Here is an 18041-nt window from a genome sequence, read left to right on the forward strand (position 1 = left end):
CATGTGCTGGTTATTGTGCATGAAGCATAATTAATCATAAAAGAGTGCCACTGCCAGTTGTTCATATTTGAATTTAGTATGGTTATTGGTTACTAAATTGTCTGTAGAAAGGTAATGTATTATTTAAAAAGCTGGCATACAAGACTGCTTATGAATTTATATTTTTTTATAATATAATAAATTAATTTCTAACATATTCTGTTTATTGTTTTTACATTAAAATATTAAAATCCTTAACAACTTAACTGTCCAATGAGTCACATATGACTCATGGTGAACTTTTGGAATAAGTTCGTGAGTCACAGGTGACTCTTTTTTTCAAGAATCTTTGGGGTATATTTTTGTTATGAACGTGGAGTGATATTCTAAATATAAATACGTGAACGTGTGGCGAAAACCCTAACCTTCAAGAAATTGAAATAAATTTTCGCAAAAGTTTTATACATTATCTGTGGTAGGTACTAAGGTAGGTAGGTGTGTGTATCCTATTTGTTCGAAATAAAACAAAAAATACAGTGAAAAGGAAAACGTTTTATTATGAAAAATATGTTTGTAAGTATTATTAGGAGAACCAATCAACACATAATATTATGTTTTTCGTTGTAGCAATATAAACAAAATGCTTTTTTACATGTTTTGCACTCTGTGTGCACTTGTTTAGCTTTTCGAGCCAACTGCCCTTGAATTTTTAATTTTTCATAGCAACCGGTACATCTCTTTCGAAATAACTTATTGTTTGTAGTATTACGCGGAATTTCTTGAAGACTATGGCCAGGAGATGAACTAGAAACTGGAGATCTGGGAGTCAGAGAAAGCGAAAGTCTTTGAGGCACGTTATTTTCTGTAGTTCTCGCTGCTGGCCCTAGAAAATGTCGAACTAAATGTTCTTGTACTTGCAAAACAGACAATTTAGGACATCCTGATGCCAAATCATTGTAAATGCATCTAGCATTTATTACAGAAACTTGAAATAAAATATCAACAGCGATTTTTTTTGTACCAAGTTAGGCTTTTGCGTAAAAGAGAGTGAAAGGATGCTAGTTGGTAATATCTATACCTTTTGCTTCATTATAGTCTATTATAACGTCGGGTTCATCAAATTCGGTTCGTCGGGTCATCAATCAAGTTTTATTGTCTATACTTGATGTGTACACATATGACTCATTGAACTTGGAAAAAAAAATCTTTTATCCCACGCTCATGCTCATATATGAGGCATAAATATAAATTGAATAAAATAAATAAAAACAATAACTATTTTTATAAAATATAATTTATTAAGACAATATGAATGTTTTTTACCCTAATAGAAAAAAAAACTGATGGACGTGGGGTAGTGTTATTTTGTATTGTATGGGGACAGTTAAGTTGTTAAATTTATACATGAATAATTATTAATTTCTTGAGGAATCAACAAGTTTTAAAAATAAAAAGAACAATAAACTTTTATAACATTTATTTAAATAAGAACCACAACAAGAGAATTGACTTCAGTAACAATAAGGCACTTATCGCTAATGGTAAATGTCAGTAAACGTGAGGAAGACAAAGGTTACAACTTTATCATCCCGCAAAGACTAACTCATAAAACAACTGAGATCCACATTAAAACTAATTAACAAAACAACTGCCTTCTGCAGCATTTCATCTTCATACTTATCACATTTAAAAAAAAAATTAAATATGAATTCATTGAAGATCTTATATGAGGACATAGCTGTATTCTATTTGGCATTAGAGCACCCTCTTGAAGTCTATAAATAATTGCCTGATGATTTACTAATTTCATTTGTATTCATATTTCATTGAAACAATATGTAAGAAAAATATTGTCAGTTCATAAAATACTTATTATATTGAATAGATAAGACACTATTCAATCTTTGTATTGTATTAATTACCAGGATATCATTCTGTGAGTCAAGTTAACTACTAATTAGAATCATTACATCACATAGTCATTACAATAATACTCCCTGTAAAAATACTAGCTGCATGCAATCATTACATATTTCATTACATTTTAATAATTTATTTGATTGATAGGTATATCAAGAATAAAAATTGACTTTAAAATCAACAAATTTCTTATTTTCTACTACTATAATTAATTTTCCATCACACATGGACTTTTGCAGCCAGAACATATTTATTTTACTCACAACATACCTAAATGGTGGGTTTAATTATTTGAAGTTTGAATAAATACGAAAAATTATACTATAATAGAGCACCCAATTAATTTTGTGCGCATTAAAAACTTATTTTTTATTGAAATAGATTCTTAATGTCGATCAACTATTTGGTTGATATGGTAACAGTTAAAAAGTAAAATGACTACTCTAAGAAATGGGGGTCAAATTATAAAATACTAGTTGGAATATACAGAATCATGTCCTATCTTTGAAAAACGATGATATACTGTGTTACAAGACTTGTATTAAAAACGTATTTGTCTTAGTGCATGCAAGAATTAAAATATAATATGGCGTATCGCACGACTTACGAGACAATATTGCGTGTATTTGTAGCATGTCGTGTGATAAAATTGATTAAGTTCCATATTACATACGATATTACATATTGGCGTGATATAAGCTATATCCATAAGCAACATATGAGCAGTAGGTACACAATGACCAGTGTCTATGGCTGTGTTAGTGAATATTTTGTTAGGACACTGAAGAGTTCATTCTAAAGATCAAAATATATAAATAAATAATTAAAAGCTATGAAAACACTCATTTGGGCATGTCAACGTAGATTGTGTAAGCTGTAGATGCTGTAGTGTAATGTAGTGTAGAGGTGAGTAGTGTAGTATAGTTTCATGCAAGTAGTGTGAGTGTGTTATAGTGTAGTGTGGTATAGGTAGGTATAGTGCAGTGTAGTGTAATGTAATGTATTGTGGTGCAGCATGCTATAGTTTATGTAGTGTAGTGTGTTGGTGTGTTACTAGTGTTGAGCTTGGACGTGTGTTTTAGTGTAGTGTGTAGTGTGTCGGTGTGGTGTAGTGTAGTGCAGTGTGTCAGTGCGGCAGGTGCCTCAGGAAGGGCTGCTGCAGCGCGTCGTGCGCGGAGAGACGCGAGCGCGGGTCGGGGTCGAGCAGGCGCATCGCCAGCGAGAACGCGCTCTCCGGGAAATCCGCCACCACTATGTCGTCGGGATTCGTGCTCTGGAATGTTTTTTTTTTATTTTATAAATAATTATAAATATTAAAAGGTATAAATAATAAATTAATGGATAAGTGACTTAAAATTAAAATTTTGAACAAACGATAAAACCACAGACTAATAATAATATACTACGTATACAAATAAAACTAATGTAGTATAGGTAAACCAGAATCTGATGGCAATTAGGGAAATCAAAATTTTGAGTGTGCAACCCTAGGGAAAATGGACTGAACGATCTTGATACTGCTTATTTTTTATTTTGTCCTCAATATCATTACTCACATTACTTAAGTGGACAATACTGTACTTAATAACGAGATATCCACTTAATATTATGTAGGTACATACTTACATCTACACTAATATTATAAAGAGAAAAACTTTGTTTGTTTGATTGTAATGAATGGGCTCATAAACTACTGGACCGATTTTAAAAATTCTTTCACCATTCGAAAGCTACATTATCCACGAGTAATAGGCTAGGTTTTATCCCGGAAATCCCACGGGAACGGGAACTATGCGGGTTTTTCTTTGAAAACGCGGGCGAAGCCGCAGGCGGAAAGCTAGTGTATAATATACAATCATACAAATTACTTTTATACAGGTAATACGTCATATTATTATTTACACATACCTATATTTGTATATATTCATTACCAGTATGCCATGTGAAAATATCGATATAATGATAATGTAGATCAAAGCTGCTTATAATTTTTTATAAAATAAAATAAAAATAAAATAAAATTATGTTTATTTTCGTAAGTATTAACAGACACACATTATAAAATTGACTTGGACAGCTTGGACTTGACGAATAACCGTATTGGAAACTCCTGTAATAAGTTTTCATAAAATTATATTCTAATCATCAAACAATATTATAGTTACCTACATATAATATTTTTTTAATTTATAGTATCAAAACGGGTAAGTCCAATTTACCAATAAAATCTTCAAAATTGAAAATTGTGATGTGTTTGACCCTTCTTCATCGAATGTTTTTCTATACACATTATAAACAACACCTCTTGCTTGTGATCGCAGCGGCTTTTTCGACATTTTCGAAGATTTTTTAGACAAAATCCTAAAAATCATCAACTGCAAAAAAGACAAATAATTTGACATCCAATTTGATAGTTGTCAAATAAGTTGCCACATAAAAATCTTTTATTTCTTAAATATAAATATGCCATCAGATTCTGTTAGACCTATAGTAGTTCTTTAAGAAAAGCATCAGGTATTTTTTATCTTTTTGAAACTAAAATAATTAATAATACTTAGTTAGTACTTACTACTTAGCAAATTAATTGACAATACATATTTGTAAAACAAACAATATTTAACATGTACAATGTACATGCTATTCATAAAAATTGCAGTTATTTGCAAATGGTACATCATATTATCCTGTATTTTGACGATTTGAAATTCTTCTTAACGAAGCTGAAGTCTACTTGAATAAATAAATGTATGAGTTTGAAATAAACAGTACGTCTAGAACAACTTACGGGTGTAGTGTTTGTAGCGCACAGGCACTGCAATTGGGGAAGCCGACAGCGTAGACAGTTCGACGCCGATAGTGCAGCCGGTGGGGCTAGTGCCGCATGTGAGGCAGGTGCCGATAGTGCCGCAGGTGCCGATAGTGTTGCATGTGCCGATAGTGCCGCATGTGCCGGTTGTGCAGCAGGTGTTGGTGGTATGGGAGGAGCTCCTCGTAAACGTCGCGCAAGTTTGCGCAAACAAATGCCGCTGCGTTTACCCGATACTACTACTCGCCGACCTGCGGAGACAAATGTTTTTTAAACAATATTTTTTTCACTTTGGACATAAAAAACAATGGAATTTTACAGATTATTTACAACAATTATACACTCAAAATGTTAAAAACAAGAATTCCCTAGAGAAAAATGATTGATTCTTTATGCTCAAATAATATAAACACAGTTTTCTTACCATGTACAGCTTTGTAAGCTTGCAAGGAAACAAAAAATAAATGTATTGTAAACCAACATAATTTACGCAATTTAATGAATTTATCAAATAAAAGTCCCAATAATATAGTTACCAAGCGAAGCTGCAACGCGTTGTATGGGCTCCGTACCGAGCAGGTCGGCCAGCTCCGCCAGCGCTGACACGTCGTCTGACGCGCGGAAAAATGGGTATCTGTCAGCATGAGGAAAAGTATTATTAGTTATTATCCAATAAATATTAATCAACTTGTATACTTCGCAGTCATCTGGATCTGCAATGGCAGATTTAATCAGATGACACATATGACATATACACTACTAGGAAAGAAATTTATTTAATTTGATGTACTTAAACCGTAAATTGTAAAAAATACAGTTAAGGGTGCACTCACACACATCAGTCACCGTCAAGTCACCGATGACTGATCGGTGACGGTTCGTGTACGTATCCACAAACACCAGTCACCGTCATGTTGTCCGTCAGTCACGTCGCCGGTTTGACTGAATCATTGAACACATACATCAGGTTAGTCAGTGATTAGACGTGTGTCACGCTAGAGAACATGTAGCAATTGACGGTAGCACGACGCTGACTGAACTGAGACGTGACGGCACCGGGTGAGTGGGGATAAAAGTATGATACATGTATGGAAAGATTATTTGACGTGCCTGACCGGTGACGTCACTGATAGATTTCGTGCCGGCGACTGTCGTGTGGGAACAGAGTCATACTAGAACTATTGATACATATTTTTTTTTAATCCTGTCCGGTGACGTGCCGTGACGGTGACTGATGTGTGTGAGTGCACCCTTATTTCGAATGTTGTCAGTCAAAAAAACGGCAATGGTGCAATTTTTTTATTATTTAAGGTTGTTAATAAAATGCAATAACAGAATTGTGCAAAATATAGTTATAAAACCACTACGTACATTTATTTATACTCAAATATAGTTATTATTTATTTGTAAGTAAATTTATAGGGATAATAATTGTGTAGTGTATTATGATGCAGTACTGTGTGTGCGTTAAGTAAATTGTAGTGTAATGTTGCGTAGTGCATTGCCATACAGCACCGTGCAGTGCGCGGAATATTGTAAAAGTGTGTTGTGTAGTGTTGTTGCGTGAGCTGTAGTGTGGTGGAGACTGGAATGTAGTGTAATGTAATGTAGTGTGGTTTGGTGTAGGGCGATGCAGCACCGTATAGTGCAGTAAAGTGTCGTGTCAGTGACGGTGCAGTACAGTGCAGCGGGGGTACCTGGCGGTGAGCACGGAGGCGAGCACGACGCCGGCGGCCCAGGTGTCGAGCGCGGTGCCCTGGCGCGGGCTCTTGAGCAGCACCTCGGGCGGGCGGAAGCCCTGCGTGCCCGCGCGCGCCGCCCGCGCCGCGCCGCGCCGCGCGCAGCCCGCCGGCCCGCCCGCCGGCCCGCCCGCCGGCCCGCCCCCCGCACAGGTGCCCGCCAGCCCCGCGCATGCGCACGGCGCCACCACGGCCCCTGCCGCACCCGCGCTCTGCGCAACGGAACGTGACTATATGTTCAGTCGTTGTTGAATCGACGAAGGTAAACCCTTTTTAAAAATATTTCCACATTTTCGAACGAAGATTTTATTTCAAATAGAGAAATATTAATATTCATTAAGCCCTGTTATTAAAATAAACGAAATATATTACATGGCCTCATATAAAATTAACAAGGAAATTTCTATTATTAGAAAAAAGGAAAGCAGTAATATCTTAAGACAAAGCACGTGCCTTGGGCAGGCTCTGGTTGAGCGCGTGCTGCTTGGTGTCGATCCGGCGCGAGACGGGCACGCGGTGCGCGCGCGCGCCCAGCGACAGGTCCAGCGCCACGCGCTTGGCGCCCGGGGACGAGTCTGCTTCCTGCCAGTAAGAATATTGTTGATTTAAATTTAAATTCTGATGTTTATTAACAAAATTATGAGTGGTTATCTGGAAGATACAGATAAACAAAATTTGAAGAGGATTCTTTGCAATAATTTTGATGTTGGTTTATTGCTTTATTCTTGATGGTTATTTATTATTTGTACAATTTATTTTATGATTATTTTTGTTTTACCTTTATTTTGTAAGACCAATAATTGTAGATTGTAAATTAAGAATTAATAAATAAGTAATGCCTTTTTAGTTAACAGCTTTTATTTCATTTGGGTTTTATTAATGTGTAAATGACCCACCTCTTCCCGCAACCGTTTAGCTGTGCTCTGCGAGTGCGCGGGCGGCGGCTCGGGCGCGGCGCACACGCGCTGTGCCAGACCGAAATCCACCAACAAGTACCTACAGACAAATGATTGATTTAACTGATTTTTAATGCCTGTGTTAAATTTAAAAGCTTTATGGAATGTATTTTTGCACATGTTCTATATTCTTTACATGAGCAAAATAATAATAAATAAAAAAGGTTGGGTACATGTTATACATCAATACCCTATTTTATATTCCCTTTAGTTTTAAGCCATAGATGATAGAAACATTTGTGGAAGTTCATATAAAATATGTCTTGTCTCATCAATTACTTCTCTCTCTCTAGAAATTCACTTTATTATGGAATTTTATAACTGCTTGTTGTTTATTAATAGAGAAAATTTGCTATAATTATTATTAAACATATTTTATTAAATGTATAAATACATTAAATGTTTATAAAAAGAATGAAGGTTAAAGATGATAATAATAATTTTAATATACATATTATTATGCCCATAACTTATGAAATAATATAAATAAATTAATAAACAATTTAACCCAAAATAATTTACCTTCTATTTTCTCGATCATACAAAAAGTTGCTTGGCTTGACATCTCTGTGTATAACCCCAAAAGAGTGCACATGTCGCAGGGCCACCAGCAGGGCATGCATGTACCTCGCCACTTCCTCTGCATTCATATCTCCTACATACTCCTAAAATTACACATTCATTTTATATTATACTTGATTAGCATTCAGCAAGAACAAGCTCAAATTATGTATTTACTGCATTCGTTGTAAAAATAAACATAAGGTTTAAGAAATTTAAATTCAGCAAATATTTATTAACAAAATTTCATTGAAAATATTGCCATAATCTAAGCCACAATATGCTATTTACCTAAGAGAATAACACATACCCTACTACCTAGGAGAATAATTGTAGAGACATATTGAAATAGGTAATTGCAACTTACTGAGAATTTTCTATGAGGTATGTACGGCATTACAAACACGATAGTATCCAGATGTCTCAAACACAGCTCTACACCAATAACATTGTGCCTTCCACTGGAAAATAAACAAAATTGATAAATGAATATGTTGGTTATGTTCAATTACCGTTTTTTATAACAAATAATTACCCCATATCCTGCAGGCATCTCAATTCATGTTCTATCCTCGCAGGATGAGCCGTGGGCACCAGATGTTTGATGGCAAACCAGCGCTTCTGTGCATCAGGCAGGTCAGAGTGCTGGCGCAAAGAACCTAAATACACAGAACTAAAAGTGCCCTCTCCTATCTTTCGATGTACTTGAAAAATCTTGTCCAGTTTAGGAAGCTTATGCACAAGCTCCTTTATTTGTTCCTCTGTAATTGAATAAAGAAAACGAAATTAAACTGATGAATTTACTCAATTCAAAAAATACATATTTATAACCCAATACCCACTCTCCGGATCATCCTTGGTACACAAAGCATCTTCTCTGTTCTTTTTATCTTCTTCGTTGATCCCATTTCGTTTTAATTGTTGTTTTTGAACTTCTTTTTGAAGTTTTAGTATTTTAGCCTCGATACCTCTTATTCTAGACATAACTTTTGTATAAAGAATCAAATTTTCATATTCCTAGTATTCAACGAAAAAAGTAAACAAGGAAAATTAAAAAGAAAAAGAAAGAAAAGAAATTAACCTAATTCATAGCAACATTTAAAATACATACAAGAAATGAAAGTAAAAACAAAATACTTGACACTAACAGAATGACACTTGACATAACGTAAGTGACAGTTGATGCATACAATTTTTTTGTACAAATCAAAGCTTCTTTATGCTAGGCGTCCATTAGAGACGGATCGGGGCGGGTCGCATCGCAACGGGCCGTCTCTAATGGACGCGCTGTTTGCTCCTGCGTCCACCTGTACGGGGCGCGGCGGACCACCTAGGCGGATTTTATCTAACAGACGCTCGCCGCTCACATCCGCCTGCCTGCGTCCACTAGACGGGTCGGGGAGGGCCGGGCCGCAGCGCACCGCCGCCGGCAGAAATCCGCCTGCGAAGCGATATCCGCCAATGCGTTGCGGCCCGCCCCGACCCGATCCGTCGCTAATGGACGATGTTTCATACAAAACATAGGCCGGCGTATTTTTGCGTTGCGATGCGGCCCGGCCCGATCCGCCTAGTGGACGCCTAGCATTATAATACTGTACCCACACAGCCTTAGAGCGTTTTCACATTATCCGATCCGATATCGGATATCGGACGCCGATAGCCGATATCCGATATCGGATACAATTTGCCCTTTCACATTGTCCGATAAAATCGTTCCGATATCATCATGAGTGTTGCCAGAAATTTTTAGAGAAAACTAAACTAAATTGCCAGTTGATAAAAAAAGGTAACTATAATTAAAAAAAAATCAAATGTTATAAATCATAGTTGTACATGTACATTAAAAATAACTACGATAAAGAAAAACAACTTCAAAAAAGAAAAGTAAAATGTAAAAAAAGATTTGATATCACAAATTACTGCATATTATTTAGATGTGCTATTTACTGAATAGTTTTGATATCGGTCATTTGTATAACATAATATACTTATGTTAACACATTATAAATTAAATAAATTTATATCAATACCTACTACAACCTAGTATTATTTAATAGTTTTAGTAATACCATGGACGAATATAATTTATATTTGTCTATGGTAATACATATTAGTAAATACCTTTCAAAATCTATTAAATGTATTTTTAGCAAGACGTACCTAGTCATTTAGTCATTTTTTCACTACATACATTTATAAAAGTTCATGGTTCAAATTTATCATAGGTACTAACCTATGATAAATTTATTAAGTGATACAATCTTTGTTCACATTTTCTTTTCTTTTTCTTATTACACTGTAATATCCTAAAATAATATTGTCACTCGTTCAAATACATATATTTGTAATATGATTGTTGTAATTTCCTGTAAGTAAAGATACATAAATTATTTTAGTGTCATAAACAATTATTTTAGAATTAAGAGTTTTCAAACTTTGTATTCTTTGTTGTAAATTCAAAATAAAAATAAAATCGGTGTGAAATCTCCTCCTTTTTTTGAAGTCGGTTAAAAACAAAGCATTCAATGACAACAATACAATAAACAGCACAACCAACATCCGAGTAGGAGGAGAAGCGAGGCAGAATAAGATAAAATAAAGATGATAGACACTAATGTTTTCGAAGATAGTAATTTGAATTTAAGAACGCAATATATTTTTGTTCAGTTCAGCCAATTGCCGTATATTTTAATACGGCAAATAAAAATACCTGCCGTATAAATCATATTTTAAATGCCTATAAATATTTAAATGTGTGTTTTCTTAATAAAAAAAGGTTTCTTTTAATAAAAAGGGTTTTAGGTTAAAAGCAAAGAATTTTTTTTAAGATTGATCGCCCTATAAGACTGAAAATCTTAGCTGAAAATACACAAACTAGCGCTTTTTTGCTGTTGGTATACTGCCTTTTCGAAAATTGAGTTGGCAACACTGAACATTATCGTCCGATAGCCACTGGGAATATCGGTGTCGGCTCCGATATCCGATATCGGACCGGACAATGTGAAAGACAGGCACATATTTCATACATTTTACTTCCCTCCGATATCGGATATCGGCTATCGGCTTCCGATATCCGATATCGGATCGGATAATGTGAAAACGCTCTTAGAGCGTTTTCACATTATCCGATCCGATATCGGACGCCGATAGCCGATATCCGATATCGGATACAATTTTCCCTTTCACATTGTCCGATAAAATCCTTCCTATATCATCATGAGTGTTGCTAGAAATTTTTAGAGAAAACTAAACTAAATTGCCAGTTGATAAAAAAAGGTATAATTTTAAAAAAATCAATCATAGTTGTACATACATTAAAAATAACTACGTAAAAAAAACACAACTTCAAAAAAAGAAAATTAAAATGTAAAAAAGATTTGATATCATTAATTACTGCATATTATTTAGATGTGCTATTTACTAAATAGTTTTGATATCGGTAATTTGTATAGTATATGTTAACACATTATAAATTAAATAAATTTATATCAATACCCACTACAACCTAGTATTAGTTAATAGTTTTAGTAATACATATTATGTATCAGAAAATACCTTTCAAAATCTATTAAATGTATTTTTAACAAGACGTACCTACTTAGTCATTTACAGCCGTACAAATAAAAACTTGCGTATTCAAACCTTATGCAATGAATAGATATGATAAGAATAAATAAAGAATAAGGATGTCATAATTTCTTACAAATAAATTTGGAATAACGTCGATGTAACTATGCTCACGCTATGCAATAAGCGCGAAGCGGCAACGTAGCAATTCATTCATAAAATTATGAAAAACATTGAAATTGTCTACGGTTATGCCTTGGTGCTGTCATTTTGACGCTCGTTTGACTTCGTCGAATTTGTTGTGAAGTTTCATCATACGATGTTCTGTTTATTTATTTTTTAAATATTTATTGGAAATCATTTAAATATATCATTAAATATGCAAGCAAATGAAAGAGAACGCTATCCAATATCTGGAGAACAGAAGATAAACCCACCTTGAGATAGAGAGTTGCCAAATTACCGGTACTCAAAACATACAACTCCAGGCTTAGAAGATTTATATTTTCAACGAAAGTTTATATTATTGTGATAAGTTTAGAAATAAGTTTTATGTATGTATGGTTTGGCGCATGTCGTAAATATATAAATCATTATAAATATCAAAAGGGTTTTTCATAATTTCGTATATTTTGACATTTCATACAATTTTTTTCATTTCAATAGGTACGTAATGAAATTATTAATTTGCTCAACTTTTTCTACTTCTCGTATTACTCTCATTATATTATCTCAAATTCAGATTGAAAATTGCTTCTAAAACTTGTAAAACACAGCACAATGTACCAAAAGATATGTTATAACTCGGTTATGTCAGACTTATACTAGGGTGGTAGCCGGAATAACGACGGAATAGCATTAGTATGAATACTTATTACGACGTTATAATAGGTTTCATTTATTACGAGTTTATTTGTATGATTTTTACTTATTCTTAGTTTATTCTTATCATAAAATGTTATAACTCGTTTATTTGTACGGCTGTTAGTAATTTTTCACTATATACATTTATAAAAATTCATGTAGTACCTATGATAAATTTATTAAGTGATACAATCTTTGTTCACATTTTCTATTCTTTTTCTTATTACACTGTAAATAATATTGTCACCCGTTCAAATATATATTTTAGGTATAATATGATTGTTGTAATTTCTTGTAAGTAAAGATACATAAATTATTTTATTGTCATAAGCAATTATTTTAGACTTAAGAGTTTTCAAATATTCTTTGTTTTTAATTCAAAATAAAAATATAAAATCGGTGTGAAATCTCCTCCTTTTTTTGAAGTCGGTTAAAAACAAAGCACTCAATGACAACAATACAATAAACAGCACAACCAACATCCGAGTAGGAGGAGGAGCGAGGCAGAATGAGTTAAAATAAAGATGATAAACACTAATATTTTCGAAGATAGATATTTGAATTTAAGAACGCAATATATTTTTGTTTACTTCAGTTCAGCCAATTGCCGTATATTTGTATACGGTAATTTAAATAGCTGCCGTATAAATCGTATTTTTAATGCCTATAAATACTTAAATGTGTGATTTCTTAATAAAAAAAGGTTTCTTTTAATAGAAAGGATTTTAGGTTAAAGCAAAGAATTTTTTTAAAGATTTAGCGCCCTATAAGACTGAAAATACACAAACTAGTGCTTTTTTGCTGTTGGTATACTGCCTTTTCGAAAATTGAGTTGGCAACACTGAACATTATCGTCCGATAGCTCACGGGCATATCGGTGTCGGCTCCGATATCCGATATCGGATCGGACAATGTGAAAGACAGGTACATATTTCATACATTTTACTTCCCTCCGATATCGGATATCGGCTATCGGCTTCCGATATCCGATATCGGATCGGATAATGTGAAAACGCTCTTAGAGTATATATTACAGTAGTATAGAGCGAGTGTATTGCACAAATTCCTCAGTGCGCATCGTAGGCAGATGAGCTATAGATAATATATAGGTATATAGATGTGTGTGTGACAAATAGGGATGGGTAGGTATCAATTGCGTGCCGAGCTATCGATAAGTTATGTAAATAAATATGTATCTTTTGTAAATTTTATGTTCAATATGTTATTTAACCGCTCATATGCTTTGCGCAACCACAGTTGCAAAAATAAAATACGCTAAATAGCTTGCAAAAAAAATAAAGGTAGCCTACTTTGCTAGTGCTCTGGAACGTGCGCCGCGCGTTCGACGCACCGCTATTAAAACTTAATTTATGACTTCCGCGAGAGGAGTACTTCAAATATATTGACTGTAATCGATTGCTATTGTAATAATACTATACAAAACTGTGTTATTTTTACAATATATGATTACCGTATACCTTTAAAAGTTATGAAATCGTCTAAAGTCTACTAACTTTTAAAGTCGTCTTTATTACATATTTATTACAATGGTCACTAAAATATTACTTTATAACAATAAAACACATGTTAGAGAATAATCTGGTAAGTAAACACGAGTAGAAATCAATAAAATACAACAATTACGGCATATTTTAACACTTCCTTGTAAGACACGTAAGATACAAACTAAGATATTCCCAAAATTCTGTTTGTAAGGTTGGTAGTACTGGGTAGAAATAGACGAATCAATTAGTTGTCTTTGGTTTAAATACGTAAAAATTAGACTCTGAGAGTATGAAATAGAGTTTATAATCAATTGAAATAAGAAAGTCGCTTTGCAACCACAGTTGCGCGAAACAAGATTCTCGATCGTGTTTTTGCAACTGTGGTTGCGCGTAGCTAAGTAAGGGGTCATTTTTTTTTTCTCAAGCATATGAGCGGTTAAGGAGAAATGTATGAATAAAGTATAAATATGTAATTTTAAATTTGTTTGCCAAGAGAATAAAGTGTTTATTCCATTTGAATATTTCTTGTATTAATTTTAAGTACTTAAAAAAATATGTTTATGAATATCAGAAAAACGAGTTCGATATTAAAGTTAATAAAATAAAAATTCGGGTTATTTCTTTAATAATAAATGAAACAATAATAATAATGTTTTAAAAATGTTAAATAAAAATAAGAATTAGTAATTTAAAATGATAATATAATAAATCATATAAATAATTTTTTTATTTCATTTTATCCATTCTACTATAAAATGTTCAAAATCAATTTAGCGGTTCAGAAAATATATCGTAATTCGTAACATTACATACTTTACATTTACACTATAATACATTTGCATTCATAATATTAGAAAGTCTATCATACAAAACACACCACAAATTTATTTATAATACATTTTTAAAAGAGTTTTAATTTTAAAGTTAAATAAATAATTTGTTAAAATATAGTTCTTCTAGTAAACTTTATATCGAGTACAGCGTTGGTCAGGTCACATCACTACGATCACGTGGCGGAAGTGAAGCGCGCGAGCGAGCCTGCGCGTGTCCGCTTCCCACCTCCCCTTCACCCCCGCGATGCTAAATTTATTTCATAAAAATAAGTATAACAATCGACTTACTGATGAAATGTGAAACTGGATTTCAATTTTGTGTATTTTCTAGTATCGTTTTTGCAAGATATAACTGCACATTTCACCATGTTTATTCCTAGATATGAATAAAAATCCAGAGCAACGCACTTCGTCAGCACTCAACCACGACTACGAGCGCGCGCGGCGGGAACGTCGTGTTGTTCCCACCTGTGCCTACTGTTCCCACTTGGTTGTTCGCACTCTATAGATACTATCTATACTCTAAGTTAATGAATATTAGCTAAAGGCTGTGCTTAAAGATTTTGTAACCAGGCATTTAATCTTAAAAAAAAAGAATATATAAATTATGACTTATGTCAATGTCAACCACAAATGTCAACAAGGGCCAAGGTATCTTTTGACTTTTATCAGCTGGAATCAAATAATTCTTAAATCGATTGATAATTTTAAGACATATATTATATAAAAAACATTATTTAAGCGACCTAAATACATTATCAATACCTTATGTGAGTTAAAATTGTAAAGTGCATTTTTATCATATTTTTGTGATAGTTTAAGTATCTGAAAGCATCCTAAAATAAAACTTCACAGATTTCAGGTTCTCTTAAGAAGTTCCTCAAACATTTACAAAATGTTTTGTAGAACAGTTGCAAAAAGAATAACTGGCCCAGGAATTAGAACGGTTAGTTGATTATTAACGTCATAAACTCATTTTAAAAGACTAACCTAACCTTTAAATGTTATCTTCAAAAATTATTTGATCTATACTTAATATTATAAAGCTGAAGAGTTTTTTTATTTGTTCGTTTGAATGCGCTCATCTCAAGAACCACTGGGGGTTGGCTTTAGTTAACTGCCGCACGAATTTGTTGGAAATATTTATATTTTTAGTTAGCTAGGTAATGTAAGATTGTAATTCCAAAATATTATCGTTAGGAAACTTGTAGTTTTTTAGTTATTAATTTTTAAAGTTAATAATTTTTTGTGCGAAAAAAGTGCATTTATCCGTTTTGTTGTGCAAAAAAGCGGACCAAGACGTTCCATTTCACTGTACTGTGACTTAACGCTGCGGCCGGCGAGTGCCAAAAGCGATTTTAGGGCGATTCCTACTCAAACAAAAAAAAATCTACGTAGGTAGGTTAAAAAACTATTAAACTTTTATTTTTAATATCCAAATAGGTAGCGAGGAGCGAAGCGACGAGCGTGTTAGGTTTACTCTTGAACTGCCGCACGAGCCGAGCGAGCGAAGCGAGTGTGCCGCGGCAGCGGCCGGCGAGTGCCAGAAGCGACTAAAGGGCGATTCCCACTCAAACAAAAAAGACGTGTGGCACTCGGGGACTGCCGCGGCAAAGCTATTGCATAGCATGCCTTCAAGCCGCACCTCCGTGCCCATCGGAGTGGGGAGCGTGAGGTTTTTCGTTACGCAATTTCTGGATTCGGTCCCCGCGCTCAAGGCCCGCGATAGAAGCTATGCAATAGCTTTAAAAAAATCTACGTAGGTTAAAAAACTATTAAACTTTTAGTATTCAAATAGGTAGCGAGGAGCGAAGCGACGAGCGTATTACGTTAACATTGATGTGACACATGTGATGTTTTTTTAAATAAAATAAATAAATAAATAAAAATTTGAACTGCCGCACGAGCCGAGCGAGAATGCCGCGGCAGCGGCCGGCGAGTGCCAGAAGCGACTTTAGGGCGATTCCCACTCAAATAAAAAAAACTACGTAGGTTTTCACAACTTGTTTGTATTTTATTTATGTATCGTAAAATTTTTGTTATACCAATTCCATACATTTTGAGGTTAGAATAGGAAAATTGATTTTTCTCCAAAACTATTGGTTTCCTAACTTTCCCCTTTTGGTGGGAGGGTCCCCCCCTCCTCCCCCCCATCCCCCACCCACAAAAAACCTATAATACGTGCGGCAGTTCTCTAAAGAAACCCCACTACTGGTCCAATTTGAAAAATTATTTCGGTGTTGGATAGCCCATTTATCGAGGAAGGCTATAGGCTATAATTATATCATCACGCTGAGACCAACAGAAGCGGAGCCACGCGGGTGAAACCGTGGAGCGCAGCTAGTTGTAAATAAATTGTCATAAAACTTTGATATCAACTTTTTTAACTAACTTTTATAAAAATATTTTTTAGGCAAATTATGTGACAAAACCACCCAAGCCAGAAATACCAACAAATCCACTAGCTTCTGTTTATTCAGCTACTCATCAAAAAACAAATGGTATTGTTTATGATAAGAAGCCCTTTAAAATAGCATTAGAAGCTGGTAAAACTTATAGCTGGTGTTTATGTGGAAGATCAAAGTCCCAGCCATTCTGTGACGGAACACATAGGAACATATACCTCAAAATTACAGAAAAGTATGGTTAAGTTTAATATTAAATTGATTGATATCATACTTTTGAATCTGATTCTTAAATAGTTATAATTTTTCCAGGCCAATTAGATTTACAGTGACAGAATCAAAGGACTACTGGCTGTGTAACTGCAAACAGACCAAGAATAGGCCCTTCTGTGATGGAACTCACAAACAGAAGGAAATCCAAGAAGCAACCACTATCAGACTGTAAAATGTACCTATGCTTTGTACAGAATATTATTTAGTTTTACAACATATTAGAGTTTAGGTTACTAACAGATTAAGAAAAAATAAAACATTTTACAACAGAGATATTTGTCTATAATTGTTGGTTAACCCTTGGCATGCCTGGTGGGCATAAGTTACACTCTATGCCTGGTGGGTCTCTCAGACCCCGATTTCAAAATGGTATTTTTTTCTATAAATTTTATTATGTAAGGTGATTTAATGATTCAAGACGCATGCTTAAAGGGCAAAAAAGAGATAGTAAAAAAATCACATTAGAAATTAATCAACTTTATTAAAATATTTGAAATTAAACATTAACACATATTTTTAAGCAACATTTCGTGACTATAACTTTGTTAACATATAATTAGTATCAAAAGTAATGAGATCATAATCAGACTTTAATCCAGTGTAAGGCACTATCATATACTTAATCTAAATAAC

At 34.0% G+C, this 18041-nt stretch overlaps 2 protein-coding genes across 2 annotated transcripts; one reads left to right on the forward strand and one right to left on the reverse strand.

Moving 5' to 3' along the window:
- Positions 1-48: 48 nt before the first annotated feature.
- LOC149489295 (non-specific serine/threonine protein kinase Cdc7-like) lies at positions 49-9086 on the reverse strand. The gene is made up of 11 exons (XM_089712060.1): positions 8804-9086; positions 8497-8722; positions 8329-8422; positions 7923-8065; positions 7341-7440; positions 6894-7026; positions 6403-6640; positions 5242-5339; positions 4685-4956; positions 1384-3172; positions 49-245 (listed from the first exon to the last, which is right to left on the reverse strand). The coding sequence occupies exons 1-10, from the start codon at positions 8943-8945 to the stop codon at positions 3026-3028; spliced, it is 1593 nt and encodes a 530-aa protein (XP_089568186.1). The 5' UTR covers positions 8946-9086; the 3' UTR covers positions 49-245; positions 1384-3025.
- A 6256-nt stretch (positions 9087-15342) lies between these two features.
- On the forward strand, positions 15343-17681 carry LOC149489296 (uncharacterized). Its single transcript, XM_089711687.1, has 4 exons — positions 15343-15500; positions 15586-15676; positions 17144-17370; positions 17448-17681. The coding sequence occupies exons 2-4, from the start codon at positions 15626-15628 to the stop codon at positions 17578-17580; spliced, it is 411 nt and encodes a 136-aa protein (XP_089567813.1). The 5' UTR covers positions 15343-15500; positions 15586-15625; the 3' UTR covers positions 17581-17681.
- Positions 17682-18041: the final 360 nt, after the last annotated feature.

This window comes from Colias philodice, chromosome 3, assembly GCF_061535455.1.
Source record: "Colias philodice isolate Cphi_HAF_F1 chromosome 3, ilColPhil1 Martin Lab GWU primary, whole genome shotgun sequence".
Classification (NCBI taxonomy): Eukaryota; Metazoa; Arthropoda; class Insecta; order Lepidoptera; family Pieridae; genus Colias; species Colias philodice.